At 44.6% G+C, this 21979-nt stretch overlaps 1 protein-coding gene across 4 annotated transcripts in view; it reads left to right on the forward strand.

The window, feature by feature from the left end:
* Positions 1-522: 522 nt before the first annotated feature.
* Zbtb25 (zinc finger and BTB domain containing 25) overlaps positions 523-21979 on the forward strand; it is a 28078-nt gene continuing 6621 nt past the window's right edge. For 2 of the 4 annotated variants that reach the window (XM_041658480.1, XM_041658479.1), the window contains exons 1-2: positions 523-1033; positions 17689-17868. In XM_041658480.1, the coding sequence (XP_041514414.1) occupies positions 534-1033; positions 17689-17868 (680 nt within the window). In that variant the 5' untranslated portion in view covers positions 523-533. Of the gene's footprint in view, positions 1034-1073; positions 2094-2678; positions 2759-17688; positions 17869-21979 lie in introns of those variants that run through there. The other 2 variants (XM_041658482.1, XM_041658481.1) reach the window with 2 other exon arrangements.

Consider the following 21979-nt stretch of genomic DNA (forward strand, 5'->3'; position numbering starts at 1 on the left):
CACCGCACTGAGCCGGCCCCGCTTACGCGGCGACTCCGGGTCTGCCCACCAGTTCGCCGCGGCGTCCGCCAGCCTTCCCCTCCCTCTCGCCCGCCCACCCACTCCGCCGCTGGCGGCTAGGGGCACCCGCGGTCGCCTGTTGGTTGCAACAAGTTTCTGCGTCGGGGCCGAGGAGGCTGGCACTGCCCGCAGCAGCGCGGGCGCCCGGGCGGCGGCTGGAGCAGCACTCTCACCCCTGTCCCCTGGGTCGCCTTAGCCCTCCTCCTGTTTGCACAGCTGGACGCCGCTGGGATCCTCCCGACTCCCCCCCGGGGGCTGGATGCTGCTCGCCTGTGCCCAGATATCAGACCCCTGCCCCGCAGGGCCCCGCAGTTGGGCCCGCCCCCGCGCTCCACCCTGGACGCTCTGGGGGTGCTGACACCCTCGTCCAGTCCCGCTTGAAGCTCGTCCGCTCGGGGTCGCCCGTTCCCCGCGCCCCTCCACCCCTCCTCGCGCGGGCCCGCCGGCCTGTGGCCTGAGTCACTTCCCCCGCCATGCCCCGCCCGGCCCGCCTCCTGCCCTGGCTCCCGCCGCGCGCGGCTGCCTGCCCCGCGCCCTCACCCCGCTCCCGCCCCACCCGCGGGTGCATCCCTTGCCCGTCCCCACCCAGGGCCGAGGGGGGCACCCGTGCTTTTGCACACGCCAGGGGGAAAGTCCCCGGGGTCACGCGGAGGCGTGTAGGGGAGCCTGTGACGCTCAGGCTTGTCCCCACACTTCCGCCTCCAGTCACGACTGGGGGGACCGTGGCAGAGGCGCCCGAAGCGCTCGCCGACCCCCGCCTGGGCCACTCCGGCAGCAGGCGCGCACGTACGCACGCACGCACGCGATGCACACCAGTCCGGGTGCCGCCGGCTCCCCCGGCAGCCAGGTCACGTGGGCCCGGCGCGGGAAGCCGCGCGAGAGCAGCCCGCCGGGTGCGTGAGCTGGCGCTGGCGCGTGCTGTGCGCAGCGCGGCGCAGCGCGGGAGCCCGCCCGCCGCCGCGGCGGAGTCTGGGTAAGCAACGCGGCCCTGCCCCCGTGGGGCTGCTCCGGGCTCAGTCCCTCCCGCCGCGAACCGCCCCGGGCGGCGGCTGCAGCTGCACCGGTCGCGGGACAGATGCAAGTAGCCGGGGACAGGGGTGTTTTTGGTCCGTTGGAGATGTCAGTCAGGGCCCCGGAGGAAATTAGCAACGGCGAGCGAGTGCTGGGCGCGCGGCGCCTGGAGCCGCCCTTGGCTGTGGGCCGCCGCCGGGGCCTAACGCAGGCGGGATGGCGCGCGCGGGCTCTGCACAGCCTTGGAGCCCAACCCGCTGCGGGCCAGGTTCCGACCCGTCAGTGGATGCTAGCTCTGGGCGACTACGCCAGGCCTTTGGCTCTAGCTAGTGGGCGGGTATCCTGATCAGGCTGCGCAGCCATCACTGTCCCCTCCCCCATCCAGTTTGTGAGTACCTAGTTTCTAAGGCAGGTAGCCCCCAACCCTGATCAGTTATTTTTCCCCCCACGTGTTTTATTATAGCCAAATGCATTTTTCTTTTTTGGAGTCTTCCCCCATCTTCTCACCGCCTCCCTTGCACACGATTGGAGAAATCAAGCTGTTATCAGTTGCTTAGGAGACGCACAGCGCTGTACCTGGAACCTGATAGCTAGTGTTGTGTTTTATAAATTAGCTCCCGTATCCCTCTAAGGGATTGAATTTGGCGTTCTAGCAAGTCCTTTAAAAGCTGCGGAGCTGTTGATTGACAGGATTAAAGTACATCTTGGAATCTGGGTTTTCAGAACTGAAAGGGACCTTAAGTAAAATGGAGTTCATCCCTCTCATTTCACAGAAGACACCGGACCTAAAGAGCATAGTGTTGCTTGATCAAGATGATCAAGGTGCAGCCCTTTCAGGGTTAGGCTTTAGGGCTGCAGACATTTTTTGTGCCAGGACGGCAGTGCTGGTTCATCCTGCTTCGGACAGTGTATCCCCCCAGAAGTGATTGCACTTGGCTTGCAGGACATCTCAGGTTGATTGGAAAGTTCGGCCTGGCTATTGCGATGGCTCTAGAGAGTAGCGGATAGGACAGTGTTTCTGGGTGAGTTGTACGGCAGTGTATTTTGGAGCCAAAATCTCATTTCCTCTTCTACACCCCCAACACCAATTCAACTTTATTATACTCACAGGGACAGGCCCTGACACTTACCTATTTTGTTTTTTCAGACTTAGCGTCTTGGTATATAGTCCAGGCTAGTGTAGAATTAATTGGTGATCGGCCTTCTTACATCAGGTTTCTGGGTTCAGGGACTACAGGTGTATGCCAACTTGTCTGACCACCCTTTCTTCTTTAGTTTAGGCAGCAGCAGTCTTTCAGCAGCCGGGGTCTGTTTTAGTTAAGATCAGATCAGTGAGCCACTGCCAGCCAGTGGGATAGACATGAAATATTTCAGGTGATTGGGGTGTAGTTAAGAAGTGGTGAAAACATCGGGGATGGACAGCAAGAAGAGCCCCCCCTCCACACACACACACACACTAGACACTTGTGCCCAACCCTATAATGACGGTTTGGTTTTTTTTTTTTTTTTAGCTATAAATGACTTGTTGTCGCTGTTTGTTTAGTTTCATATGTTAACCTCTGCCAGCTGTTTTCATAGGTGAATTCCCTAAACAGATGGTATTGTGTCCGTGTTAAACATGTTTTAAGTGTGCAGAAAGGAACCAGAGAGACGTTCTGACTGTGATGCCGGTCATTTGCAGAGGAATGTAAGCCTAGATCACTTATCTTCTAAGTCTAGTCAGTGCTCCTTTGCCTTGTATCTTGCTCCCACTTCAAGCTGGGAAGGGGGATGAGAGAATCGCCTGTGGCTGATTTATTGGCGCCTGTGGTTGCCCAGAGAGGCCAGGCAGGACTTTCAGCTGCCCTCTGTGCCTCACAGAGTGGAGCTATGTACTTCCACCCTATCTCCTGAGGGGAATGCAAAGGAGCCAGGCTGTCTAGCTGGGAGGAGGGGCCCAAGTGGCTTGGCAGTAAAATATCCTGACCATGGCTGTGCTGCTGGGAAGTGTTGCATAATGCCCCCCCCCCCCCACTGACCTACAGTGATTTATTCCTTGCTAGCTGTAGGTGGTGTTTGACCAATTGGTCCATTTTTGTAGTAACAGCTAGCCAAGTGTTGGGAGGCTGTATTATTGTAGATTTCCCAGAGAAGAGCAGTACAGGTGTTCTTATCTTGATGACTTATAAAGTAGTTCTGCACCACTTCCTGTGCCCCCTTTCTCCTTTCTGCTTATTTATTCCCCAGAGCATGTGAGCCTGAGGCCTCAGAGAAGGCTGAAAAGAAAATACTGCTGCAGTTGGTCTGTACCATACTAGCTATGAGCTTAGATCCTTTGATCTCTCCCATCTGTTAGTTAGGTTCCTCAATCAATTCTTTTTCTCTCGGCTGACCAGCTGGTTTGTCAGTTAAGAGCCCTTACTGTGCTTGTAGGTGACCCAGGTTTGGTTCCCAGCACCATGTGGTGGCTAACACCATCTGTAACTCCGGTTCCAGGGGATCTGGTTCCTTCTTCTGGTTTCCACAGGCTCCTGCACACATATAGTTTACTTGAATTCATGCAAGTACATACATGCAATATGTTCTGCCAGGACTGGTGCACATACATAAAAAGGTGATGAACACCTTTTTAATCCCAGCACATGGGAAACAGAGGCAGGTGGATCTCAGTGAGTTCAAGGACAGCCTGGTCTACATAGTCAGTGCCAGGTCGGCCAGAGCTACATAATAGGCCCTGCTCATTCCCACCCACCACCCCAAAAAAGTAGAGGAAAAAGTATCTAAAGCTAATATGTGTTATGATTACTAGTTGATTTTGTTTATACTTGGTTATGCTCTGGGTATTAAACATAACAAGACTGGCATCTTGTGAATGCTAGTCAAAACCTCTACTACTGAGCTATATTATTTCTTCAACCCTTTGTTGGGCTTCTGTTTTCATTTTATTAAACCGTTTTCTTCTCTATTAAAAAAAATATATTTAAGCCGGGCTGTGGCGGCACATGCTGTCAATCCCAATACTCGAGAGGCGGAAGCAGGTGGAGCTCTCTGAATTTAAGACCAGCTTGGTCTACAGAGTGAGTTCCAGGACAGCCAAGCAGAGAAACCGTGTCTTGAAAAACCAAACCAAAAAAACAAAACAAAAAACCCACCTTATTTAGGAAAAATGTTTTTATAGTGATAAATTTTTAAAATTTTCCTAGTTCATTGCTTTCATAGTTATAGATCAAAACCATCTTTTATTGTGAGACACCAGGCTTTTTAGCAGAGGATCGTTTAGTCTGTGCGGGCCCACATGGGTAGTGTGCTCGTGGAGCTGTAACTCAGACAGGAAATGCTGCTGTAGGTGCGCACAGAGGAAGTGCTGGTGTAGGGACACAGAGGCTGTAGTCCTTGACTAGGTCTGTTCTAGTTTTAGCATCTTTAACTTTGTTTTATTCTGTTCGGAAGGGGTCTTTAATAAATCAAGAAGAGAGCCGGGCGGTGGTGGCGCACGCCTTTAATCCCAGCACTCGGGAGGCAGAGGCAGGCGGATCTCTGTGAGTTCGAGACCAGCCTGGTCTACAAGAGCTAGTTCCAGGACAGGCTCCAAAACTACAGAGAAACCCTGTCTCGAAAAACCAAAAAAAAAAAAAAAAAAAAATCAAGAAGAGTCATATTCTTTTCTTCCTATATTAAGATTGTATTTCCAAGATCTGTTGGCTTGGTGCTTTATCAGGCGTGCATTCACACACACACACCATGTTAAGAGATGAAAAGGCCGTTGTCTGCCTCAAACTGTCCTGGCAAAGCTTTCTAGAATGTAACTGTATCATGCACTATGTCTCCTCTAAGATTCTCTGTAAACTTGTGTAAGTAGATGTGTAGGGTTTACGACAGGTTCTCATCTGAGACTGTATTTTCTGACCTCAAACTCACAGAAATCCACCTGCCTCTGCCTCTAGAGTGCTGGGATTAAAGGTGTGCCACCACCACCCGGCCATAGATGCTTTTCCAAAAAAAAAAAAAAAAATGGAAATAGTGCTGTCTTTCCTCTTTCTAACCATCCTACTGTTGGTTAGTTTAGATCATTTCTGTTTCTTTTACTTGGGTATGTATGTCTGGGTGTGTGCATGTGAGGTCTAAGGTTGATGGGTGTCTTCCTCAGTTTCCTCCCCTTAATTTTTGACTGTCTCTCATTGATCTTAAATGAGCTCACTGACTCATCTAAGCTGGCTAGCCAGTGAGCTCCAGGAATTTGCCTGTCTACCACTAGAACACTAGGAGTCCAGCTGTATATCGCTACACACATTTTAAAGAAATGCTATTTTTAATTTTTACTATGTGTGTGTGTGTGTGTTCTCCATGAGAGTCCAGTCCCCTTAAGTAGCAGGTGTGAGATCCCCTGGAGTTGTAAGCTTCCTGGTGTGGGTGCTGGGAATCGAAAGCGGATCCTCAGGAAGAGCACTACTGTCTTTTAACTGCTGAATCATCTCCCCAGGCCTCACCAAACAAACACATTTTTGAATTTTAAAAACTTTTAAAAATGTTTTGTGTATGGCTGTTTTGCCTACAAATACATCTGTATACAAATATACTTGGTGCCTATTGAGGCCAGAAGACAGTGTTAGATCCTCTGCAACTGAAGTGACGATGGTTGTGAGACAGTGTGTGCTCGGGGAACTAAACTCACGTCCTCCAGAGAGGAACAAATGCTCTTAACCACTAAGCCATTTTTCCAGCACCACACGCACGCAGGCACACACGCACAGTGCATGCCGGGGTGCACCGTGTACACTGGTTGTTTGAAGAAAGAAGGCACTCCAAGATGAAATTTTAAGGCCTACGTGGCAGCAGGAAGGTCCAGCCTCCCTGAGGGACTGAACCCTAAACAGCCATACAAAGGTATATTGATTGATTGTTACACGAAGTATTTTCTTATACCAAGGTCCCTAATCTGATTTACGTCTTACTAAAGGACAGCATCGCATACGCCCATGACTCTTGTCCTTTATTATGTATCGTTTGCAATACACATAATACAGGAGCCTCAGGTGTGCCAGAGGTGTCTTGTGACCCAAACTCATTGGCTGGCTGCAATGCCCCTTCAGCAAAACAATTCTGCTATCTTGGAAAACAATCTCTTTTCCACAAAGATTCTCCAAGGTCGAAGTACTTCTAAAAACCAGCTGTTCATTCTGCTGTCCACCCCAACAATGACTCTGCTAACTTCTCACAGCATCTTGGTGATCTGAACCCAGGTCCTCGTATTTGAGTGGCAGACACTTAACTGACTGAGTTATTTCCGCAAGTCCTCTGCTTGTTTTCTTTTTGAGATAGGTTTTCCTAAGCGCAAGCCTCAGACTTCCATGAGCTAGAATTACAGGTGTGCGCAACATATATAACTTTCTTAAACTCCTAAAGCTTTAATGAGTCACATTTAGAATAATTGTTGGTATGCATTTATCTAATAGAATTGATATAATTCTTTGAAAACTTATGAAATAGTTTCAGTTTTCTTATTTTACTTATGTGTATGTGCATGTTCCTATGAGTGTGTGTACTACATGTGTGAAATGCTCTTCAGGGTCTCCTTAGCTTCTTGTTCTTCTAAAGCAAAGGCTACCTAAAGTGTCTGCTAGAATCTCCTGGGAAGTTTCTTTTTAGAAAAGGCTTGCAGAGAGAGGTAGGGGTGTTTGTGTGTGTATGATGGCTCAGAAGGTGAAAGCATTTGCCAGACAGCTTGGGTTTGATCCTTAGAACCCCCATGGAAGGAGAAAAATGATTCTATTCCGACATCTACATACATATTGTAACATGTGGGTTTGTACTCATAGATCATACAAACAATAAAGATTTTTAAATTTATGTTTATGGGTGTTTAGCCTGCCACGTAGTATGTAACATTTGTATAGTTCGTTGTCTGTAGCATTTGTATAGTGCCGATGAAGGCCGGAAGAAGGCATTGGCTCCCATTGGACTGGAGTTATGGACAGTTGTTAGCTGCTTTATAAGTGCTAGAAATCAAACCCAGCTGAGCCATCTTTAATAATAATAATTTTAATTATTTATTTTTAAAACTAAGTGGTCTGAGGACAGCTCTCTGGAGTTACTTCTCCTACCACCTTGTAGGATATGGGAATTGGGCACAGGGCGTCACATCTGTGCACATAAGCCTCTATTTACTGAGCAGTCTTCAATAAAATGAAATTAAAGTCTTGGAGCTCAGCACCAGCAATTCTTGGGGTTATTTTGTGATAGGACTTCCCCATCTGTCCAGCTCTGCACAGCCTGTACTGTGTAGTCAGTGATGGGTGCGCTGTCCCAGGAGAAAATTATTTTTATACATTCTTTCATTCTTGTTGGGAATAATGGTTATGCTTATGATCCCACTGTTCAAAAACTTGCGGCAAGAGAGTATAGAGTTCAAAGTTAGCCTGGGCTACATAGTAAATCCCAGATCAGTCTAAGCTACAGTGAGATCTTGTCTCAGAATAAAACCAGATGAGTTCGTTCATCTCCTAAATAACCAAATGTCACATGGCCACAATCATCTAAAAATGAATACCATGTTACAGTCAGTATAGAAAGCCTTTTATCATGTAACTCTAGAGATTTTTTTAACCTTTGTATTTATAGCCATGAGTAAGTAGCTCAATAAAGCTTAACATTCCTGTGCCAGCTTCCTATCTTTTAGTGGTAATTGATTATAAAGTCTGATAAAGATTCTTGCAGCCTAAGTCGTCTAGGTTATTCTGCCACTGCTGATTTGAGAATACAGTCCAAAAAAGAGATTTTTCTAAACAAAAATAGTGAATATCATGCTAACTGGATTATCAGCAACCTAGTAAGTATACAATTGTTTCATCATAGTTTAAACTAATCTGGAACTAATTTACTACACTTGAGAAAGTAAAGAAGGCTTTTATAATCTCAGAGCTACCAGTACTAAGCCTGTTGTTTAATAAATACTATTTTGAGGGTGAGGAGAGTAATGTTTGGATGGGGAGAACTGGAGTGAATATTTGTGTGCATGTATGAATTCTCAGAATAAAGTATTAAAAACACTAATTTGTTAATAAAAGTTTTTTAAAATGAGCAACTCTTTGCTTCTCAAATCAATAATGATTATTTTTTTGTAATCTATTTTACATCTTTTTGCCTCCAAAAATCTGCTTTGTTAATTTTTTTTAAAAGATAGGCCCAAGCCATCCAGCCTTGAACTCACTATGTAGCCCTGGCTAACATTGAATTTGCAGCAATCCTCCTGCTTCAGCTTCACAAGCCCTGGGACTACAACTGTGTACTGTCGTGTCTGTCTATCAGTTGTTTTTTTGTTTTTGTTTTTTTTTAAATATTTATTTATTTATTATGGATACAATATTCTGTTTGCATATATGCCTGCTAGAAGAGGGCACCAGACCTCATTACAGATGGTTGTGAGCCACCATGTGGTTGCTGGGAATCGAACTCAGGTCCTTTGGAAGAGCACGCAATGCTCTTAACTGCTGAGGCATCTCTCCAGCCCCCTATCAGTTGTTTTTGTTTTTTTTTTGGATTTTTCGAGACAGGGTTTCTCCGTAGATTTTGGTTCCTGTCCTGGAACTAGCTCTTGTAAACCAGGCTGGCCTCGAACTCACAGAGATCCGCCTGCCTCTGCCTCCCGAGTGCTGGGATTAAAGGCGCGTGCCACCACCGCCGGGCTGTCTATCAGTTTTTAAAAAATTCTTTTGTTTTTCTTTCTTGGAGACAGGGTTTCTTTGTGTAGCCCTGACTGTCCTGGAACTTAATTAATTAGTAGACCAGACGGGCCTTGAACTCATAGAGAACTCATCCATCTACTTCCGCCACCAGAATACTGGGACTAAAGGCCTGTGCCACTACCTGGCTTAGATTTATTTATTTATTTTTTTGTTATTTTATGCATGTGGGTGTTTTGCCCACCTCTGTGTCTTGGCACCACTGTGTGTGACTGAGGATTGAATTAGCAGAAGGGTCAGTAGCGGAGGTTTCTGTGACTTTGGTGACACAGTGACTGGCTAACACTGTGGTGACTTCTTTTTTTTTTTTTTTTTTTTTTTTTGGTTTTCGAGACAGGGTTTCTCTGTAGCTTTTTTTGGTTCCTGTCCTGGAGCTAGCTCTTCTAGACCAGGCTGGCCTCGAACTCACAGAGATCCGCCTGCCTCTGCCTCCCGAGTGCTGGGATTAAAGGCGTTCGCCACCACCGCCCAGCTCTGTGGTGACTTCTTGCTTGAGGAGAAAAGGGGTGGCAGAACAGAACATAGAGATGGAAAGTGAGGGGCTATCCAAGAAATGGTAGGTTGGAGTGGTGTGTATATACATACTTTGAATCTTGTCACTGTGGAACTGGACATGTTCACAGGAGCCTCCTAATAGCACACCTAAGGCCAAAACGTGGCTTTCAGTTGCTGCCCACGATTGAGATAGACCTTGGGAGTGTTCGATTCAGCCAAATTAATTACTAAAATAATAATTTCTTTCTGGAGGAGTATTACTGAATCTAGAGTCTCTTACGTTAATCAGAGTTTATTTTACATGTATGGGTGCTCTACATATATGTGTGTTTTCATGTGCATGCCTGGAGCTCATGGAGTCAAGAAGAGTATGTTTGATGCCTTGAACTGGCCTTTAAAAAGGTTGTGAAGGTTGTGTGTTGCCATGTGGGTGCTGGGAACTGAATCCACATCTTTGGTTTTTAGAGACAGGGTTTCTCTGTACAGCCCAGACTGCCCTGGAACTTGCTCTGTAGACCAGGCTGACCTTGAACTCACAGAGATTTGAATGCCTCTGCCTCCAAGTGCTGGGATTAAAGATGTGCACCACCACTGACCAATGAAGCCAAGTCTTTTACAAGAGCAGTAAGCACTTTAACTGCTGCTTCATCTCTCCAGCCCCTAATCATGGTTTTTAGGATATAAATGACTAGATGGGGGGGGGGGAGACCATCACCCTAATCAATAAAGATTGACCCCACAGTGACAAAAGTTAGTGGATCAAAAATGTAAAAAGAAGGTTGTGAGCAAGCAAGAAGACTTTGCAGTCCAGAAAAAAAAAAAAAAGGATGACACCAGGCCTAGATTGAGGAATTGAGGCAAATGCACCCAAAGCTAGAGGAGAGGGATGTGCTTGGAGAAAAGTAGGGCAAGAATTTTTTAGACCTGAAAAGAGATCTGAAATCTCATGGAGTAGGTTTAAACAACTAGAAAAGATGGGCATCAGTGATTTTGAGTATAGGTTAATGGGAACCAAATTCCTTATACAGCTTAATCCTCTTAGTATTTCAGGTTCCTTTCCCCTTCCTGTATGAACCAAGTCATTTTGAGTTAGATGCTCAGCCCTCCATCCTGCCATCTCTGTGCTATTGGAAAGAGATCCCTGTAACTAACTCCCAGGTTAATCTGGGCTGTCTTCCTTAGCTCTGCAGCTTCCTCAGTGCCCACCCTGACTGCTTCCCCTTCTGTTGTCTCTACTCATTAGTCAGAAAGTTGGCCTTGGCCACTGGCCTGCACTTGGGGGAGGCCACATGCTCTCCTGGTCACCAGCGCTGCTTCCTCTCCCAAGGTTCTTGCCTTTTCCTCCCTTCCTTTGCTTTCCCTCAATTCTAGTGTTTTCCTTTTTTTTTTTTTTGTTTGTTTTGCTTGTTTTTTTGAGGCAGTTTTTGTGTACCCCTGGCTGTCCTGGAAGTAGCTCTGTAGACCAGGCTGGCCTTGAACTCACAAAGATCCTCCTGCCTCTGCCTCCTGAGTGCTGGGATTTAAACTTTACGTGGCCACCACTGGACCTCTGTTTTGTTTTCTTATATCCTTTCTGTTTTCCAAGGATTAATACTTGCCTTTTTGGTGGGGCGGGGAGTAGTAGAGAGTGAACCTGGGAGCTCATGCATGCTACAAGTCCTCTATCACCATCTAAAACCCTTTTTTTTTTTTTTTTTTGTTTTGTTTTGTTTTGTTTTTCAAGACAGGGTTTCTCCGTAGATTTTGGTTCCTGTCCTGGCACTCACTCTGTAGACCAGGCTGGCCTCGAACTCACAGAGATCCGCCTGCCCCTGCCTCCCAAGTGCTGGGATTAAAGGCGTGCGCCACCACTGCCCGGCCTAAAACCCTTTTTTAAGATTATTTTTTATTTTGATACGAGGAAGCTCCAAGTTTTCCCAAATTGGCCTTAAGCTTATGTTCTATCCCAGGCAAGCCTTGAATTTGTGACCTGCACACCCTGGCATCCATGGTGGCTTTGATTACAGCATTCCTGTGCCACGAGGCCCAACTCATACTTAGCTTTTTAAGGCTTTTTTTTTTCCCCTCAATTTGGTTTCACCGTGTAGCTCCATACACATTTAGAAACTTCAGTCTTGTCATTTCAGAGGCCTCCTCCCTCTTTGGTCCCACTCCTAGAGCTGTCCCCACTCATCACCAAACATTTCTACTTCCTGTTCCTGGAGCAGACACTCTGAACCCACTGCGGAGGAAACCTCTACTAAGCCAGTTCCTGTGGCTAGCTCTGCTGTCGTACCTCTGTATCGGCACCAAGAACATGGCAGTTACTCTGAAAATGTTTTCTGAGGAAATGCATGACATCTTCTAGTAACCCAGGCTGGAGTTCTGAGACTCACCTTTAACTCGCTGTCTGTGGTTGGCTGCATCCGGTCTCCTGCCAAGTTGTGTCAGCTCTGGTGGATCCCTGGTGTTCTCCCTTATTTCCACTGCCATTATGTGGTTCCTAGTTGGCTCCTGGACTGACGGACCTGGCAGTGGTACTGTCTAGTGCAGAGGTTCTCAGCCTCCCTGGTGCTGTGACCCTTTAGTACAGTTCCTCGTGTTGTGGTGACCCCCAACCATAAAATTATTTTTACTAATGCTTCATAGCTGTAATTTTGCTGCTGTTATGAATTATAATGTAAATATCTGTTTTCTAATGGTCTTAGGTGATCCCTATGAAAGGGGCATTTGACCCCAAAAGAGCCATGACCCATAGATTGAGAACTGCTGGGCTAGTACTTAATGAATACTTACTGTGGGTTACACTATTAAATGTATTCAGTCTCTTCTTCCCCCTACATCCCCTGATTAACAAAGTCTCACTGTGTAGCTCAGGCTGGCATTAAACTCCAAACCCTTCTGCCTCAGTCTCTTGAGTGCTTACAGGTGTGTGCTACCACACCTGCCTTCATATGACTCTCAGGAAGATACTGCCATTATCCCCAATCTGTCAGTGAAACTGAGGCCCAGGGAGTTGAGTGTCCTGTGAAGATCAGACCTAGTGGCAGAGCTGAAACTCTAAGTTGTTGGATTTCAGAGGCCAGGCTTTCTGTACTGTGCTCTTCCTGCCACAGCAGAGAGAGTGGCAGCGATGTTCTACAGGAGCGTTCCCAACACAGCTGGGCTCCGTCAAGTACAGCTGCCCCGGGCGCTTATTCTTGGATCCTCAGTGAGCTGACCCTGTTATTCCCTCTTTATATTGAATTGAATTCTTCTGATACCAAAATATCACACCCCTCCCAGTAATGTTATTCAGTTTTATCTGTCTGCCTGTTGAAGTAACACCAGGTTGAACATCTTAACTTTCATTGTGTTCTCTGTACTTATCTCCAACTTTCCTGGCGACACTTTATCACTCTTGTAATATGATTGTTGTTCTGTGTTTTATCTCCTTGTTTAGCCTGTATTCTTGACTTTAGCATTCATTGTTTTCTGTCTGTCGCCTGGAATAGAACTTGGTTTTGATTGTGTGTGTGTGTGTTTCAGTGAGTGCTGAGGAAGTGAAAAATTTAACTGTCACTCAGCCCATTAACCACAAGACCTTTACATTGTAACTTTTTTGTACTGTTTCCTATTTCTGTACTGGTTTTGCCAATGCACCATATATGTAGGAAAAACTGGTGAAAATGCCTATGATCCAAGAATTTGGTGGGGGTTTTTGTGAAGCTTTTTTTTTTTTTTTGACAGATGAGCTAACGTATTACACCTTGAGCCATTTTGTTGATTCTAAAGTGTTCTTATATGCTGGAACTTCAAATATAGGCCTTTAAAAAAATCTCCGTGTAAATTGGTGATATTTTAGAACCAAATGTGCGATTATAAGTAGTACTTTGGTCAATAACCCCTTAGAATAATAGCCACAGTTTGCAGGGTTTTGTTTTTTCTTTTTTTTTTTTTTTGCTTTTTTATTGGTGTTTTAGCCTACATGTATAAATGTGTGAGGTGCTGGATCCTGGAGTTATAGACAGTTGTGAGATGCCATATGGGTGCTGGGAATCGAACCTGGGTCCTCTTGAAGAGCAGTCAGTGCTCTTAACTGCTGAGCCGTCTCTCTAGCCCCAACAGTTTTGGTTTTATTTTAGAGGATAGGCTCAAGTTTCTGTGGCTTCTATTTAATTATTTCAGTGATGCTGAAAGTTTTGGGTTTTTGTTTTGTTTTGTTTATGACATGGGGAAAGACCAGCAGGATGGCTCAGCATATAAAGGCACTTGCTGTAGAAGTCTGGTGGCTTAGTAGAGAGCTAATTCCACAACACTGTGCTCTGACCTTCACATAGACACCCCTGACACTCATGGCCCCTGAAAATAGAGTAATAATAATAATAATAATAGTGAACTTTGAAGTGAGATGACTTAGCAGTAAGGATGCTTACTGACAAGTCTGACAAGCTGAGTTTGAACCCCTGGACCTACATAGTGGAATTAAAGAACCATGACACTTCTGCAGACTGTCATATTATTTTCACATGTGTATGGCATGCTTGTACCCTACACACAATAAATACATATTAAAATATTCTTGTAATTTATTTAGCATTGCATATGTGTATACATGAATGGGTACATGACATCTTTAGATGTGGAGGTCAAAAGCTGCAGTTTAGTCCTTTTGCAGGACATCTGGTTTGTTATGTCAGTGCTGGGATCTGAAATCCAACTTATTGATTGAGCAGGAAGCACTGTTAACTGCTGAGCCATCTCTCTAGCCCCATAATAATTTTAAAATGTGGGGTGATAGAGGGTTAGAGTTTTTTTTATTGGAAGATGAGTGGAGAGATTATTAAATAAACAGGGAATAAAGGCAATAAATGAGGAGTCTGGAAAGTTGGCTCAGCAGTTAAGAGCACTTGTTACTTTGGCAGAGGATTTGGGCTCAGTTCCCAACATCCACAGGATAACTTAAAACTCCAGTTCCAGAGAATGCAGCACCCTCTTCTGATCTTTTTGGCACTGCATGTGATACACAGACATACATACAGGCAAAACACATACACATAAAATAATTCTAAGACACACACACAGAAAGAGATTGCTTGTACTGCTCTTGCAGAGGACCCAAGTTTGAGTCCTAGCACCAACATGGAGTGACTCCCAGTTCCTGGGGGATCCAAACCTCCAAGAACATCTGCACTCATGTCCAGTATCCACACGCAAACACATAGACACATAATTTGAAAGAAATAACATCTTTTTTAAAAAGTAATATGATATATAGAGTTAAAAGAATAAAAGCTGTGGAATTCCTGACATGTAATTGTTTGTATAAAGTAGTATCCTTTGACCAGGGATACTGTCCTACCCAGGAAGAATGTGGTGATGTATGAGAGTCAAAAGCACTAAGTTCAAGATGGTGCTTACCTCTGGAGACAAGATAGGTAGGGTAAGATGAGGACGTGCCAAGGGGTTTCCGTCATGTGTGTAATGATTACATCTTGCCTTCATACTGGGTGGGTAGGTCTTTTTTATTTTTTGTTCTCTGTACTACTTGCTTATCCAAAATATTTCTAGTTTTAAGTTCAGGTGGCCTCTCACCCCTACTCCTTAGTTCCTCTCCCAGAATTGTTCAGGAGTCAAAAGCCTACTGATTTGTCTGAACCTTTCCAGTGATGTATACATGGACAGGAATTACATTTATGTAAAACTATTTCTCCCATGTTTAAAAGTCCTTTTTACAGTTTTCTTTATGTAGTTTTATACCTATGTCTTATAAATATATCTTAGAGATTATATTGTATCAATATATAGTTTTTAATGAAAGTGACTCTTTGTCAGCAATAATATTGTTGGCATTATGCTATATTTTGAACTTTATTTGCTAATGTATATATTGCTTTTGTTATATATCATCTGCTTAGCCAGCAGGAAATCCAAGTTTTTCTCTAATTCCTCTTTACAAATATTCCTCTAGCAGAGTGAGTTCCAGGACAGCTAGAGCTATTGCACAGAGACACTTTGTCTTGAAAAACAACTAATAAATAAAAATTTTAAAGATATATATAAAAAAAAACCAAATATTCCTCAAGATTCCCATGGAGGTTTTATCTGTAGTTCTTCTCTAGTTTGTAAGTCATGTTCCCTTTTAAGGAATGACAATGGGGGCCAGGTGGTGGTGGCTGATGTTTTAATCCCAGCACTTGGGAGGCATAGGCAGGCAGATCACTGTGAATTCGAGGCCAGCCTGGTCTACAAGAGCTAGTTCCAGGACAGGCTCCAAAGCAACACAGAGGAACCCTGTCTCGAAAAACAATACAAAACAAAGAATGAATATGGAGGAGGCAGATTCGGCTTTAGAGCTTGGGTTCGAATCCTCTATTTCTGGTCTTGGGCGTTAGTTCATTCATTTCTTAATCTGTAAAGGTAATTTAGTATTTCTTTGCTTGTGAAGTTCTGTTAAGAATTGAATGAGAGCCAGGTGGTGGTGGTGCACACCTTTAATCCCAGCCCTAGAGAGGAGTATAAAATGGGAAGAGACAGCTCTCAGACACAGTCTCATTCTGAGATTCCTGGAGGCAGGATCGCCATTTTCAGACTGAGGTCGAGGTAAGAGCCAGTGGCTGGCTGCTTTGCTTTTTGGGTCTTCATGTTGAACCCCAGTTTCTCTCTCTGAGTTTTTATTAATTGTGCTTCGCCTGGCACTGGGAGGCAGAGGCAGGCAGATCCCTGAGTTCTAGGCCAGCCTGATCTATAGAATGAGTTCCAGGACAGTCTCCAAAGCTACAGAGAAAACCTGTCTCGAACCTCCCCCCACCCCACCCCCAAAATTGAATGGGTTAAAGTGCTTAACACATGGGAAGTGTTGTAAAGTATTAGCTATTTTTTCCTATTTCTTTTGTATTGTTGATTGATATTCATGCTGCTGCCAATCTCTCGATGGATAACTCTGCCTTCCCCCACTGACCCCCTCAGGCCTTGGTTTCATTTTTGGAATCTGCTTCTTCTTATTACTTTTTTTTTTTTAGACCGGGTTTCTCTGTAGCTTTGGAGCCTGTCCTGGAAACTAGCTCTTGTAGAGCAGGCTGAACCTATACTCATAGAGATCTGCCTGCCTCTGTCTCCTGAGTGCTGGGATTAAAGGCGAACGCTACCACTGCCCGGCTGGAATCTGCTTTTTCAAAGCATGTTCTCCTAGTCCCTGGTGACCCCCATTAAACTGCAGCTGCCTTCTCCCTACAGCACCAGGGCTGTTGGTATAGCTGGGGGGAGGTGGTGGCGAAGTGCAGCCTCCCACCTGCCTAGAACTAACTTTGCTGTGTCCTTGCTAGTCAGAGTCACAGTCACATAGTTTGTCTTGGCCAGAGCTTGCGTGCATATCCTTGTGCAGAGTTTTCCCTTAGGCTCCTTTGCCTACTCCATTTTCTTACCTGGAGAATCTGCATCCAGGTAGCGTCCAAGCCTAGCTGAGAGGAGGTCAGGTAGGCTCTTTCTCGTGAGCTCCCAGGCCCCATATAAACTGCGGTATGGCTAAGTTCCACAGACACTTCATGACGACAAGGAGGCCAGTGTCTCCTGAATGCCAGAGGATCTCCAAAGAAAACTGAGTTCTGGCCCTTCCAGCTAGAAAGAGAGCTTGGGCTCACAGCCAGGGAAGATGCCCTGTATTCCCACTTACAACTAACATTTGAGTAGCAGTTTCTATGACAACCGAGTTTTCACTAATTCTGAGCCACACATGGGTATCCCATTTCCATCTCGCCAATGAAGAAACATCATTAGAAACATGATCATGCTGGGCAGTGGTGGCACACACCTTTAATCCCAGCCCTTGGGAGGCAGAAGCAAGTGGATCTCTGTGAGTTCGAGACCAGCCTAGTCTACAGAAGAGTTCCAGGACAGCTATGGCTGTTACACAGAGAAACACTGTCTTGAAAAACCAGGGAGGGAGGGAGGGAGGGAAGGAGGGAGTGGATGGGAGGGGAGAAGATTGGGGTAGAACTCAGAAGTAGAGGGTTTACCTGGTGTAGATGAGATCCTGGACTCATCTCTAGAACCTTGAGGGAAGTACGCCTGGGGTTTGCCTAGCATGTGCAAGGCCCTAGGTTTGATCAAATACATATACACACCAAAGAAACAATTACATAGAAAGGGATGAGCATTTTTCTTACTCGTGTCACTCAAGCAAAGATACCTTCTTACGTGGTTAAAAAAAAAGACCGTGTCATACAGTTCAATAGAGTTTATCTCAGTTGTCATAATGGAAGGGGTTTGATGTTAGATAGGGTGTCAGGTTAACAGTGTTGAGTATTTTCATTTAAAATTAGGCCTTAATGCCCTAGGTTTGTGTGAGCTGTAACTAGTTTTGTGTATCAATATATGTATATGTAATATTTATGTAGAAGTATTTTTAGATATGTATAAACACATCTATACATCTGATTTTTCTCAGAGCCACAATGGATACTGCTAGCCACAGCCTTGTCCTTCTGCAACAGCTGAACATGCAGCGAGAATTTGGTTTTCTGTGTGATTGCACAGTTGCTATTGGAGATGTTTACTTCAAAGCCCACAGAGCGGTACTTGCTGCCTTTTCCAACTATTTCAAGATGATATTTATTCACCAAACAAGGTAAGAATGTGCTCTTGTAAATTGGAAGAATTTCTAATATTGTGATACATGGTCTTACTATATCATTTAAGGGACTGTTATGGGATAGCTAATACAAAATTTTAATTATAATAACTTTATATATGAGTAATTGATCTATCTCAGTACATAGTATCTATAGTAGAACATATTAATGAAAACAAGTATAACCAAAATTGATTAGGGCTTGGCCCAGCCTGGTGTGGTGGTGCAAGTCTTAAATCTTACCGTTTGGGAGGGACAAGCAAGTGGATCTCTGAGTTTGAGGCCAACTTGCTACATAGTGAGTTCAGTCCAGCCAAGGCTACCTAATGAGACCCTATCTTGAAAAAACATCCCAAACAAAAAAGGCTTAGCCAGTGCCCAAACATTAATCCTGTAATGCTGCGTACTCCACTGTTTTCCAGGTCTTAGAGAAAAGGCAGCTGATCACTTGGGCACAGTGTAGCTCTGTCTGAAGCTCACCGTCTGCTGTAAGTGCCAGGCTATTGATTTCTCGTGCAGCAACACTGCAGTGTCATAGCCTGCCATCACATTCCACACACCAGCCAAGATCATGTGCTTCACGTGTTTGTTTGGTTTGTTCTTTTTGATCCTTTGCATTTTTTAAAATTTAGGTAACATAGGAATTCAAATTCTTTTTTTTTAATAATTTTATTTAACTTTATTTCATGTGAGTTGGTGTAAAGGTGTCAGATTCCCTAAGACTGGACAGTTGTGAGCTGCCCTGTGGGTGCTGGGAATTGAACCCGGATCCTCTGAAAGAGGAGCCAGTGCTCTTAACCTCTGAGCCATCTCTCCAGCCCAGGAATTAAAATTCTTAGCTCTTTGTTTATATATAATTTTGAGATAGCATCTCACTAAGTTGCGCAGGCTGGCCTTGAACTCACTCAGTACCCAGGAGGACCTTGAACTTGAGAACGTGCTGCTTTGTTTGTATTGGCTGCAGTCTCGCTTTAGCCCACGTTGGCTGACTCCATTGCTGAAGCCTAGAGGAGAGCAGAGGGCATGACAGAGAAGCTGCCCACTTCCTAGTAGGCAGGAAGAAAGCAGAAACAGTGCAGACAGAGAGAAGTAGCCCTGGGAGATACGTTCTTAGTAACTCTTCTTCCACCTTGGCCCCATCTCCTAGTTTCTACCACCTACTAGTAATGCGTGGACTGATTAATACACTGATGAAGCCAGAGTCCTCATGACTCAGTCACTTCCTTAAAACCCATCAGTTGGCTACCAAGTCGGCACATGAGCCTTGAGGGGACAGTTCACACTCACATCCTGACACTCAGCTTTCTTGTCTGTTAAATGCTGGAATAGTGTACTTTCCTTTCGGGTATTGAAAGATTAAATGAATTAGTAAAATTAAAATGCTTAGAACAGCCAGGTGTGGTGGCACATGCCTTTAATCCCAGCACTGAGGAGGTAGAGGCAGGCAGATCTCCCAGTTTGAGGTCATCCTGGTCTACAGAACAAGTTCCAGGATAGCTAGGGCTATGGAGAGAAACCATGTCTTGGGGGGAAAAGTGCGTAGGAACAGAGATTTGCTGTTACTAATGTGGTGTCTAACGTCAGGGTATATTCAAAGTGAAAGAGTTCTGGCAGGCCTGTTTTGAGACGTTTGGAACAGACTTTACAAATCTGAGAAATCGGGAGCCCTTCAGGTGTTGCAGAGGAATAATATAAAATGTATTGCAATCAGAGGGGAAATGGCAAGGATCGAGGATAGGTAGCTAAAGCTAGTAATCCCAGCACTTTAGATACAGAGACAGGAGGATCACTGAGTTTGAGGCCAGCCTGGGCTATATTGTAAATGTCAGGCCTGAACTACATAGTAAGACCCTGTCTCAAAAAATCAAAATGAAAGAAAAGTGGTATAAAAACATTTATAGGTATGAAGCAAATGTGGTCACCAAGTCAACAGAGTAGATGAGGTGATCAGAAAGTGTGGCCCAGTGCAAAGATGGGGTCAGAATGTTAGCCAGGTAATGGGAAGTCCTTTCTGCTAGAGGAGTTTTGTATCTGCTGTGACACTGTAGATCACATTCACCCCTCAGCCTTTGAGCTGTGACTTGTGAGTTTAGAAGCAGTGAGCATCTGAATGAAGCCCCTGTTGTGAGCTAGGTGCTGTCCAAACACAGGCATTGGGAAAGGTGAGGCCTGCCCTATGTTGTCTTTGTGTTAAGCAGCTAAACTCCACATAACAGAATTCTGAACTTATATCCCCAAAAATGCTTGTCACACAACATGCCAGTTAATAGACAGCGCAGAACAAAAAGCATGAAACCTAAGAGAGGAAGCAGGGATCCCCAGATCCTGGGGATAGAGAAACTGGATTGCAATATGCTGAATCCCAGTGCATCCAACTCTGAGAATAAACATCTGCTCAGGGAAACTGAGTCCACTGATGCTGTCCATGCTTCTGCACATGCATGATTTTCTTAGCTGTTTCTACTCCAACTTTACAGAGCTTTACTCTGTTTTTCTGTCTAGTAGCCAGATTGAATTTGAGATTACTATAGTGTTTTTCAAAATTATACCTGTGTTCATTTGTGATTTAAAGATTTAGAAGCCAGGGCTGGAGAAATGGCTCAGTGGTTAAGATTTAGAAGCCAAATAAACTTAGCATCATTTACGTCTTAAATTTTAACAATTTTATTCTATTCCTTTAAAACTATGAATACTTGGTTTGGTTTGGTTTAGTTTGCTTTTGTTTGTTTGATTGTCATTTTGTTTGTTTGTCTATTTCTAAGAGTGTTTTGCCTGCATGTTTTGAGCAGGTCCTCTGCCAGAGAGAGCAGTTAATGCTCTTAACCGCTGAGCCATCTCTCCAGCCCCTGGTTTTGGTTTTTGATGTAGGGTCTCATTATAATTAACAGTTTTAAATCATCCGACTTAATGGCAGTAATTACATTGATAATGTTCTACCTGCAACTGTCACTGTTTCCAAAGCCTTTTCATCACCCTAAACAGAACACTGTACCTTTAAGCAGTAACTTTCCATTTTCCTTCAGCCGCCTGTAACTACCCCTTATCTAACTGTAGGTTTCCCCTAACCCCATACGTTTCTGTCCTTTGTATATGGTTGTTTGGCCTGCATGTATATCTGTGCTCCAGTTGCATGCCTGATGCCCACTAAGCCAGAAAAGGGCATTGGGTCCCCTAGAACTGGAGTTACAGACAATTGTGAGCCACATATGGGTGCTGGGAATGAAACCAGATCTTCTGGAAGAACAGCGATTTTTTTTCTTTTTGTTCCACTGAGCCATTTCTCCAGCCTAGTTCTTTTTTTAAAAATGTGTTTGCCCTAGATATTTCTTTTTCTTTCAGGTTGTTTTTTTGTTTTGTTTTGTTTTGTCTTGTCTTGTCTTTTTTTCTTTTTTCTTTTCTTTTTTTGAGACAGGGCTTCTTCTTGTATCCGTGGCTGTTGATGAGTGCTGGGATTTTAAGGCATGTGCCACCATGCCCAGCTTTGTTTTAGCTATTTCATGAACATGGTACCATACAATTTTTTAACTTTTTTGCCTGACTTTTTTCATTTAGCTTGTTTTTAAGAGTTCAACCTTGTTATAACACACAGCAGAATTTCCTTATTTTGTTATGGTAGAATAATATACCATTGTATTTTTTTAAAGATTTATTTACTTATTTTATGCATGAGTGCTCTATCGGCATGCCTAACTTTATGCCAGATGGAACATCAGATCCCACTGGAGATGGTTGAGAGCCACCATGTGGTTGCTGGGAATTGAACTCAGGACCTCTAGAAGAATAGGTGATACTCTTAACCGCTGAGCCATCTCTCCAGCCCTATACCATTGTATTTACAGCCCCATTTCATTTATCCCTTTTTTCCCTCTTTTTTTGAGTCAGGGTCTGTCTAGTAGCCTTGACAGTTCTGGAACCTACTTAGCTCAGGGCAGCCTCAAACTCAGAGACTCTCCTGCCTCTGTCTCCCCAGTGCTGGGATTAAAGGCTATACCACTGCACTCGGCTGGATTCATCTTTTGATGGATTGTTTCCAGCTTTAGCTACTGTCAACAATGCTGCTCTGAACACCACCATATAAGTGTCCTTTTGAGTCTCTGTGTTTAGTTCC

This window comes from Microtus oregoni, unplaced genomic scaffold, assembly GCF_018167655.1.
Source record: "Microtus oregoni isolate MIOR12 unplaced genomic scaffold, Mior012 000009F_ref0000495, whole genome shotgun sequence".
NCBI classification, from domain to species: domain Eukaryota; kingdom Metazoa; phylum Chordata; class Mammalia; order Rodentia; family Cricetidae; genus Microtus; species Microtus oregoni.